This window comes from Bos grunniens, chromosome 12 (assembly GCF_055505025.1).
Source record: "Bos grunniens cultivar Pamir isolate PY7600 chromosome 12, Bosgru_T2T1.0, whole genome shotgun sequence".
In the NCBI taxonomy this organism is placed as follows: Eukaryota; Metazoa; Chordata; class Mammalia; order Artiodactyla; family Bovidae; genus Bos; species Bos grunniens.
This window is the reverse complement of record NC_141176.1, coordinates 32,293,712-32,303,816: the sequence shown is the minus strand read 5'-3', so window position 1 is coordinate 32,303,816 and position 10,105 is coordinate 32,293,712. Positions and strand designations below refer to the sequence as shown.

Here is a 10,105-nt window from a genome sequence, read left to right as displayed (position 1 = left end):
GCTCCTGTTGCCCTGCAGACCCCGGCTGGTCACTAACGGAGGTTCGTGTCTTCAGAAGGGCCAGTTCTGCCTTCATGTCTTACTCCCTCTGCGGTGAGGAGAATGGCATGGCTTGTTTCTCCTCTGCCAACAGAAGCCTAAGGAGCGCTTGTTGGGGTTTGTTGGACCTTCTGGTGGGTGTGACTGGGAGAGAGAGAAAGGTGGTGGGCTCCTGCTGTGTGAGCAGACACACTAGACACCAGTTCTCTGGGGCTCTGGAACCCCGGGTCCGGCCTCTTCTGGCCAGAACCGATTTTCCTCCGTTCCCCGCTTTATCAGTTCTATAGGGCCCCGGACCTTCAGGGCCATCCAGCTTGGAGAAGCCCCACTCCTAGCCTTTTCTGCCGGCCCCCACCGGGTGCCTCCGCAACGCCGGCCCCCGTGGGGCGCTCTCCCGCCCTCCATCCCCGCAGGCCGCTTTGTCAGTCCCAGCTCAAGCTCCGCGGTGTTTGTCCAAGTTTCAGAGAGACTCCTTCCACTCTCATGGAAGTGTCGGCGCAGCAACTAAGGTGGGAGAAGAAGAAGAAGAAGAAAAAAAAACAAAAACAGACAAACCACTGGAGAATAAGATTCCTTTTTTGTCCGTTTTGTTTTGCGGCTGGGGGTATAGCAGGAGAGGGTGCGGGGCCAAAACGAGCTGGATAAGCGCTTTGGAATCCGCATAGGCAGGTGGTGTCAACGGGCCGCAACGGGAGTGAAGAATTGGAGCAGTGAGCTGGATACATCGGTGGCAAAGCCCGAAACCATCAACAGATATTTTGGCAAAGGGTGCGCGTGTGGGGAGGGTGACAGAAGGGCTCGTTATTCGTGCGACTGTCTCGATTCGCCCCGGCCTCCGTGCGCGGGGGTGGACTTCGTTCCAAGCGCATCGCGCGCGCCCGCGGCCCTGGTGCGTCCCGACGTGCGTCCTGGGGTCCTCTGCTGGCGCGGCCGCTACGGCTGCTCCCCGAGCAGGTCGGCGAGACGCAGGTGGCAGATCTTCTTCACCTCGCCCAAGGCGGTGCGCAGCTCCTGCGCCGGCGGGCAGCGCAGCCGGCGCGCCAGCTCGCGGGGCGCCGCCGCTGGGTCGCTGAGGCGCACGGCGAGCACGAAGGGGAAGCCGAAGCGCGTGCGGTACTGCGCGGTGAGCTCGGTGAACCGGAGCCGCTCGGCCGCGCCCAGGTTCTGCAGGCCCGCGGCGCTCTGCTCCCGCTGCGACTCGGCGGTGAGCCGACCCCACGGCAGCTGGCGGCCCGCCAGCTCCGGGTGGCAGCGCAGGACGCCTTCCTGGCCTGCGGAGAAGCACAGACATACGGCGGTGGGAGGGTGTTATCGCGCCCCGAAGGGCTTCGGAGAAAAGCAGGGTCCCGGAACGTGATGAGGGGCACCTCGGGGCGCCCAGTGCACCCGCCCCCTCCAGCTCGTCCTGAACCCTGCGCCCCTCCAACCCCGCTTCACTCGGCCTCGGCCGGGGCCCCGGGGGCGGGGCGGGGCGGGAAGTGACAAGTCTGTCCTTTGAGACCTTGGGGCCAGCAGAGCGGCGGGGAGCGGCCGCGGAGGCTCGGAATTTACGACTTGCTCGGGAGGGAGCGGGGACGCGATAAGGGAACCCGAGCGTTTCGTATCTTTTCAAAGTCCTTTGCTCTCAGGGGGGCTTTGATGTCGGAGAGGGCCGGACACAAGGGCCTGAAGACTTCCTGCAAAAGCCACGGAATGGGTTTCGCTCTGGAAAGGAGACGGGCGGGGAGGATCCACAGGGATAACATCCTTGGAGCTTGGCAAATAAATGCCCAGGGTTTTGTGACCCTAAGTGTGAGCTCTGAGCTTCTGGAAATCAGGCGTGCAAAGAGCTTTGCAGATGATTAACTGCAAAGAAACCCATTTCCAGCCGAATCCTACGGCCCTTTGAACGAAAGTGGCTTCCTCCTTTTAGGAAAACAGCACCACTCACCACCCACCGTGACTGAGGCTCGTTTCCCTTCTCCCACGGTAGATCTCAAAACAATTCTTGGAGAACAACCTTTCCTGGGAAGGCAGCTTCTCCTCATCTCCGAACACTGGCCTGAAATTGGCCACCCGTGGTGTGAGTCCTGCGATTTCAAGTCCTAATCCAGGGGGGTTTTCCTGAGCCCTAGCCAATCATTTTACTTAGTTCTCTAAAGGGAGATTTAGAATCCGTGGGGCTGGGCAAGACTTCAGATATGCTAAACAGGGAACCCGATGCGAACAATGGGGCTGATGACACCTAGCTTGCTGAGGAGTGGCAAGGATTGGAAACAATTCACTTACCCACACAGCACCTGATGCTAGCAGTTTTTCAATAAATAGCCATATTACCTGCCCTAGTAAACTCAGTGTAACTGGGCTGCCCTGCGGCTGGAAGCTTCTGTCCCTGGGGCTGAGGACAGGTGCGGGGCTCCTCTGGAAAGGAGGGGATCACTGATTGACTCTTCCTTTAATTAGGGTATAAACTCTCCCTGCTTAAATCTTATAGTTTCTGCCCAATTAAAGGACGACTGGGATTGTTGGCTTGTGGACCTGTGTCCTGAGAAGTGGGAGAACTGGGGTGGGGGGAACTTCTGCACTGAAGAGAGGCTTCATCAGAGGCTCAGAAAGGAGTAGCTGACCTGCCCAAGGTCACTGAGCCAGGAAGCTGCTTGCGTGGGGCTCCTGGACTCCAAACCACTGGTTTTGGAGCACTGACTGCCCCTTCAAGATTAAAGGTAGTTTAAAATGAAACTCAGGTCACCAGTAATCCCATTTTGGCAATACCCCCCATTTTAGAATACCTCTCCTGGGCCTTGCAAAACTGGGGGGCTTGGTCCCCGTGTCCAGCGCAGCCGGGTGATGCGAAAAACGTAGGTGATAAAGTCCCTACCTGGGCGCCCCCAGCCCTGGGCTGGAGGGTGGCTGTGCTGTGGAGGCTGCCCAAGCCTGAGGCTGGGCGCCCCCTGAATCCGCTCCATACCCACCCAGTCTGGATCCCCCCAAATGGGCGTGGGCGGCGGGGGTCTGGGAGGCTCACTGGCCCTGACCGCCTGCCCTGCACCCCATCCTTGTTTATTCAGATTTTCAAAGGGGTGAGGAGGTAAGGGGGCTGGGACCCCGCCTTCTCACTGAACTCAGCGTCTCCCCACCCCACCCTCCCCCCATTTCTTACTCTGCAGAGGCCTGGCTCCAGTGCAGGGAAGGAGGTTTTTGCTAGGAGGACCTGGCCGGGGGTTGGGTTTGTCCCCCGGTGGCCCCAAGCAGAACCCTGGTCCTGTGGGTGGCCGCCCGCATCCCAGACCTGCTTCTTCTTTCTGGCCCTGACACCTGGCTTCTCACTCCGTTGGGCTCTTCCCTCTCTTGAAAACATCACCTGGGGTTAATGTTTGCCCAGGACTGAGCGTGTTTTCCGCTGGTGGCAGGAGACAAGGGGGATGAGAGAAGAGCAGAGCAAAGAGAAGAAAAGAGATCAGAAAAGAGGATTTACACACACACACACACAGAGCAGTCAAATGTAGGTAAAGGAAGATGGTGCAGGGAAGCAGGGGAGGCAGGTAGGGAATGGTAGCTCTGGAGAAATAGAACCTGAGCCCATTGACCCAAGGACTCCATCTTTATTGCCCCAAACCACTGATACGCCCCTTCCAATCCTTCCTGCCGGACAGCTCTCTGCCCCTTCCAGTGCTGCATCCCCAGTGGCCTTAAGCCCCAGTAGGAGGCTGGAGACCACGCCTGGGTACTCCCCACCTCCCCACCTCAGCCCTGCAGTCCCCCTGCCTGGACTGCCCAAACCTGGCTGGGTGTCTCACTTCAGGCCTTTCAGTACTGTCTGTCCTTCAATCGCTCCTAAAATCTGAGACAGCACCGCCTCTGCCATTGGCATGGCACGGTCTGGAGATGCAGGTGTGGACAGACACTGTTTGCTGCGACCACAGACCAAGAATCTCTGCCCCTTGAAGAGTTCCTGGCACGGAGCCGACAGTCCTCATTTTATTACCAGACAGTGGTGGCCGCTGAAGAGCAGGGGGTCGGCCTGGAAGCCCATCAACGTCCTCCAGTGTCCCCACACTGTCCCAGCTGGTGTACCCTCCCTCCTGTCCGGTGCATGGCCTGGGCCAACCTCTCTCTCCACTTGTGTTCTGGGAGCCAGCGCCTCCTTCCATGTCAAAGGCTACAATTTCAACCATCAATCCACCCCCCCACCCCCCCTCCCCTCCACCCCCCCCCCCGCCCCGGCCTGCCCACCATCACTGCCACTTCATCAACACACAAACCGGCCCTAGAAGCACTCAACCCCTAAACAAAAGGAGCGCCCTCTCTTGATTGCCTGTGGTCCTCTAGTTCCTCCCTGCCTCTCTGCTCCTCCTCACAGCACAGCTGTTCCAGGGGATTGTCTCCTCGGCATCCCCACTTCCTCTCCCCACCTCCCAGTCTCACCCCATCACACTTCCAGCCCCACCGGCCTGCCAGGCTGCACTCCTCGGGTCACAGGCGACAGACAGCTTGCTCAAGCCAATGGCCAGTGCTCTGGCCTCTTCTCTCTCAGCCTCTTGGCAGCATGTCATGTGGTTGGCCCTCTCCTTGGAAGATTCCCATCATCACTTATTCTCATCACTGGTCCAGATCAGCGACACAAGTGCTCCCGGACTCAGTCCTCACACCTTCTCCCTTCTGATTCACATGGATGCCCTAAGTGTTCTCATCTAGCCCCCTAGCTTCAAATGCCATGGATTATTTCATGACACCTGGGTCTAGTCTAGTCCTCAGCTTTCCCCTGAGTTCCTTTGTTATGAGCCACCTGAACACTCAATATTGTCCCCTGGATGGTTATTTGGCATCTCAGCCTTGCCAAGCTCCCATTCTCCATCCTGTCTTCTCAGTGCTGAACTCTTCCTCGTTGCAGAAAACAGACCACCACCCACTCAGTTGCTCATATAAAAAATACAGGTGTTATCCTTCATTTCGGGCTTCCCAGGTGACTCGGTGGTAAAGAATCTGCCTGCCAATGCTGGAGCCACAGGAGACGCAAGTTTGATCCCTGGGTTGGAAAGATCCCCTGGAGAAGGAAATAGCAACCTCTCCAGTCTTCTTGGCTGGAGAATCCCATGGACAGAGGAGCCCGGCGGGCTACAGTCCGTCTGGTCACAGAGTCAGACACAACTTAAACAACACAACAATCCTTCATTTCTCTTTGTTTCTGACCTGCCTTCCTGCCACAAATCTATCAAAAACACCTATTGGTTCTAACTCTAAAATTCTTCCTGAAAATCCAGCCACATCTCTTCATCTCTCCTGCTCCAACCCTAGTCCACCTGACCATCACCTCTCGATTTTACTGCTACTGCAGGCCCTCCTATGGACGGAAGAGCCTGGTAGGCTGCAGTCCATGGGGTCGCTAAGAGTCGGACACGACTGAGCGACTTCACTTACATTTTTCACTCTCATGCATTGGAGAAGGAAATGACAACCCACTCCAGTGTTCTTGCCTGGAGAATCCCAGGGACGGGGGAGCCTGGTGGGTTGCCGTCTCTGGAGTCGCACAGAGTCGGACACGACTGAAGCGACTTAGCAGCAGCAGGCCCTCCACCTGACCCCTTTCCTCCCATCTCTCCACTCTCCACCATTCTCCAACTGCCTTGGTCTTTCTTGTCACTTCTTAAGAAAGACCTCTTTTATTACATGTGTTCTATCCTAATACAAATGTTCTCCTAGTTTCTAGAATTGAAATGATCCTTTTTATGTATGTTAATCCTGCATCTCTTCACTGAAATGTCAGCTCATTGAAGGCAGGGACTTGTCTTGTTCATGGCTCTATCTCCAGGGCCGGGGACAATTCCCCAGGGAAGAGTAGGCACTTAGCAAGTGTTTATTGACTGACACTCTGGGGAGAAAGTGCAGTATATTTGACTGAATGAACACATCTTAATAGCCTCATATAAATACCTTATAGCCTGCATTGAAGGAAGTTATCGGTATCCAAGTCTTTGATGCTTTCAACAACTATCTTCTGAAATAAATATTAAGTAATGAATCATGGCATTATTGCTATTCTGAAATACCACAGAAAGATGCATGATTAACTGTTATGACATTTTTATTGCTCTTTGATGTTTAATACAAATCACTATTGAATTTGTTCATTATTGGCCGTGTGTGTGTGGGGGGGGGTGTGGGTGTGGGTGTGTGTGTGCGCGCGCATGTGAACCTTCTTCCCTTTATTGTTGTCATTCCTCTGGCTTGGGAATCAGGAACTGATTGGCTTGAAAAGGTATTTTGCCAATTAGTTTTGGAGCTAAATATTAGTCCTATACTGCCACCTACTGGTCAGTAATCACCATAGTGTCTCCGAAATGAATAGTCAATCTTGGCTTACTCTTGAAACAGAATTTTCCGTTTTCTTTAAATGGTAGAGTGTTTTCTTAGACCATCTAAAACAAATCTTTGACCAGATAGATCATCATAACCTGAACATCTCTATAAGGTCCCTTTTAGTTTTAGGATTCAAAGACTCTGTTACACCCAGTTTGTTGTTTACTATCTAAGGAGTAAGTCGTCCCCAATGGCTCAGTGGAAAGAATCTGCCTTCAATGCAGGAAGAAATGTGTTCAGTCTCTGGGTCAGGAAGATCCCCTGGAGCAGGGAATGGCAACCCACTCTAGTATTCTTGCCTGGGGAATTTCACGGACAGAGGAGCTTGGGGGGCTATAGTCTATGGGGTTGTGAGCAAACATCCAAGAAGAAAAGCTAGACTTTTACTTGATTATTTTAAAAACTAATTTAAAATAAATTAGTAGGGGAGGGGACTTCCCTGGCAGTCAATGGTGGGGACTTCACCTTCCAATGCATGGGGTGTGGGTTTGATCCCTGGTTGGGGAGCTAGGATCCCGTATGCCTCTTGGCCAAAAAGCCAGAACACAAACAACAGAGGCAATATAGTAACAAATTCAATAAAGACTTTTAAAATGGTCCACATTAAAAAAAAAAAAAAAAAAACTTAAAAAAATAAAACCCAGCAATTCCCTGGTGGGATTCCCTGATGGGATTTTCACTGCTGCTGCCCGGGGTTCAATCCCTGATCTGGGAATTGAGATCCTGCAAGTCAAGAAATGTAGCCAAGAAAAAAAAAAGATAAAAATAATAATAATAAAAATAAAACCCCAAATATCTGGTACATCAAGCATTAACATTATTGAATAAATCAGTGAATGAATAGATGAAGTCCCTAGAAACTGTTTCTAGATTTTGCCTTTGAATTTCCAGAAAATTCTTCAAAAGCTGTTGGGTTGATTATCAGGGTTTGTCTCAGTTTTCTTATCTGTAAAATGGGGATACTAATGATAATCCTTATTTTATAGGATTATTGTGAGGATTAAGGGAGTTAGTAAATGCCAAGTGTTGGGAAAGGTGCTTAAAAGACAGCAATAGTAAGGGGAAAATGCATTTTAGGGGTTGTCATCATTATTTCCACCACTAACTCTGCTTGCTTAATGCCATGAAGATGATTAGATAGGAGGAAAGTGATTAGAGAGGGCTGCACTCCCAGCTGCCCCAGGCAAGTGTGGCCACCAGCACAGGGCTGAAAAGCAAGCTCTACCAGCAGAGAGGTCCCTCAAAGAACTGCCTGGAGTGCAGAAGCAAGCAAACGCCCAGGTGGCTCCAACTCCCTCCAGAGGTTTTGTCCCAGTGACCGCTTGGAAAGTCACCCCAGTTAAAGTGTGTGGGGAAGGGTAATGCCAGGCTCCACCATCTTTCAACATCCCCTTAGGAACGATTTCATTCATTCCCTTGGCAAACTTCGATCATGTTCCAGTGTTCTGTCCACGGGGTGGGATGGGATTCTCACACTGGCCCAGATACGGTGGGTCCCTCGTGTTTGCAGCCAGCTGGCCTGTGGCAGGGGGTTGAGGGGTTGGGGTGGGGGTAGGGGGGCTGCAGGATCAGCTTTGGACAGGCAGTGCGTGAGGGTCAACAGGGCCCCACATTCCTACTTGCGGCAGGTGTGGGATCTAGTTCCCTGACCAGGGATCAAACCCGAGCCCATCCCCTACACTGGGAGCTCGGAGTCTTCACCAATGGACCACAGGGAAGTCAGGGCCTCCACATTCCTGTCAGCTTGGTTTAATCCCCCATCCTCCCCTCTTCCTGAATGTACCTAAAATGAAATAAAGGAGCCCCTTGTTTGGGAGGCTCCCTCTGACCTCTGGAAACCTCGCTGGGGCCGGGTGTCAGAGCCCTGGGCTCACAGGCCAGGACTTGTGCAGAAGAGCACCGCGCCTACAGCCCAGCTCCCTGTGGAAGCCCCTCTGAAGACAGCCTGTCCCCTCGAGGTCCCTCAGCCAGTCCAGGCTTCTCCAGGGACCTTGAGGACAGCCCGGGAGGCAGCCTCAGCCGCTGACCTTTGGCCTGTGAACCCCTGGGAGGCCGTGTGTCCTTCTGACTCACCTGGGATTGGCCTGGCCCCAAACTTCCCTCCTCTCCCCACCCTACACCCCCAAGGGCCTCCTTTTCTCTCTCCACCCAAAGGAAATTGGCATTTTCTACCTCTTTCTCCAGAGGGATTTCTTGAGACTTCTGTCTTTCCCCCTCCACCTCACACCCACAGGGAGCTGCTGACCTGAGGGACTCTACTTCCCTTAGCCGCCTAGTCCAAACCGGCCCTTTCTGGTAAAACATCTGCCATTCTCTCTTTCCCCCCAGGCTCCTCAGATAGTCCGATAGGGAGCAGTCTCCTCTCCAGCATACGGGACATTCCCAAAGCCAACGCAGGGCTGGGGTGGGGTGGGGGGGCGGGCACTAGCGTGACCTTTGGTCCCTGAGCAGCTTTGAGGCCAGAGGAGGCGGTTGCCTCCTCTTTCCTGGTAACCCCAGAGCTTTAATATTTAACAGCCAGTTTACCTGAGCCAAGGAACCTTCTTTTACTCTACTGTCTGCTTAACACTGCAAGGACTTGACTCTCTTTTGCAGAAGTCTGAAGAAACTCACCAAGCCTTACAGCAAAAATAAGTAAATGTGTATACCAGGGATAAACAACTAGGCTCAAATATTTCAAAACAGTTTGATAACAAAGAAGAAGTAGACTCACAGATGAGAAAACTAGAGGTTACCAGTGGGGGGTGGGGTGGGCGGGAGGGGCATTATGGATGGGGGAGGGGAGGTGGAGACGATTGGGTCTAAGATCCGCTCTGGAATATATCATACAAGACGGAGAATACAGCCAATATTTTGTAATAACTAAATGGAAAGTAACCTTTAAAAATTGTGTTTAAAAATAAAAACAGCCACAAGACCTCCCCTCCCCCCATTTTAAAAGAAATCTTTTTTGGCCACACTATGGCTTTTGGGACATGAGTTTGAGTAAGCTCCATGAGTTGGTGATGAACAGGGAAGCCTGGTATGCTGCAGTCCATGGGGTCTCAAAGAGTCAGACATGACTGAGTGAACTGAACTGATGGCTTGTGGGATCTTAGCTCCCCAATCAGGGTTCAAACCCAGGCTCTTGGCAGTGAAACCTGAGTCTTAACCACTGGACCATCAGGGAATTGCCTCCCCTATCTTTTTGATAAGCACATCTGAAATCCCTCTGTCAGCGTCCAACCCAAAACCTTACCTGACAGTGGAAGACCATCAATAAAGGCAAAAAAGTGCTTCTCTAAATCTCCCAAGCCAGAGAACGGGCGCTTGGACCAAACCGCGGCTGCGATCAGAGGACACCTCTCGATGACATTTCCGAACACATCCACAAATTCTCCAAAGTCCATGGAGTTGACCTTCTCAATGTCCATGGCTTGTGCTCCAGTGGCGGTGGCAAGACTGGGCTCCCCTCTGGGTGAGTGACTGACACGTTTCTGCTCGTCGAGTTATATTTGCTGAATGCACAGGCTTGGTTTGTTTTGTTTTTTTGCAACACCAGCTTGGCATGTTTTAAATGCCTCTGGGAAAAGCAGAGATCCAGAGTTCTTGTGCAATCAACCAACACGGGCTTAAGGTCTAATCCAGGGAGCAGAGATCTTGCAGAGGGGGAAACGTGTCCAGCCAAACTCTTCCCACCATCCAAGCAGGCAGAGGCCATATTCAGCCTCAGCATTCAAGCCAGTTAGCC

At 52.9% G+C, this 10,105-nt stretch overlaps 1 protein-coding gene across 1 annotated transcript; it reads right to left on the bottom strand.

The window, feature by feature from the left end:
• Positions 1 to 597: 597 nt before the first annotated feature.
• URAD (ureidoimidazoline (2-oxo-4-hydroxy-4-carboxy-5-) decarboxylase) lies at positions 598 to 9,838 on the bottom strand. Its single transcript, XM_086328494.1, has 2 exons — positions 9,614 to 9,838; positions 598 to 1,310 (listed from the first exon to the last, which is right to left on the bottom strand). Exons 1-2 carry the CDS (start codon positions 9,786 to 9,788, stop codon positions 973 to 975), a joined length of 513 nt encoding a protein of 170 aa, XP_086184620.1. The 5' UTR covers positions 9,789 to 9,838; the 3' UTR covers positions 598 to 972.
• Between the last annotated feature and the right edge of the window lie 267 nt (positions 9,839 to 10,105).

Excerpts from the sequence above, each read along its gene's own strand:
- URAD (XM_086328494.1), bottom strand. The coding sequence starts at position 9,788 with ATGGACATTGAGAAGGTCAACTCCATGGACTTTGGAGAATTTGTGGAT. Across the intron at positions 1,311-9,613 it reads TGATGGTCTTCCACTGTCAG|GCCAGGAAGGCGTCCTGCGC; the intron begins GTAAGGTTTTGG and ends GCTTCTCCGCAG.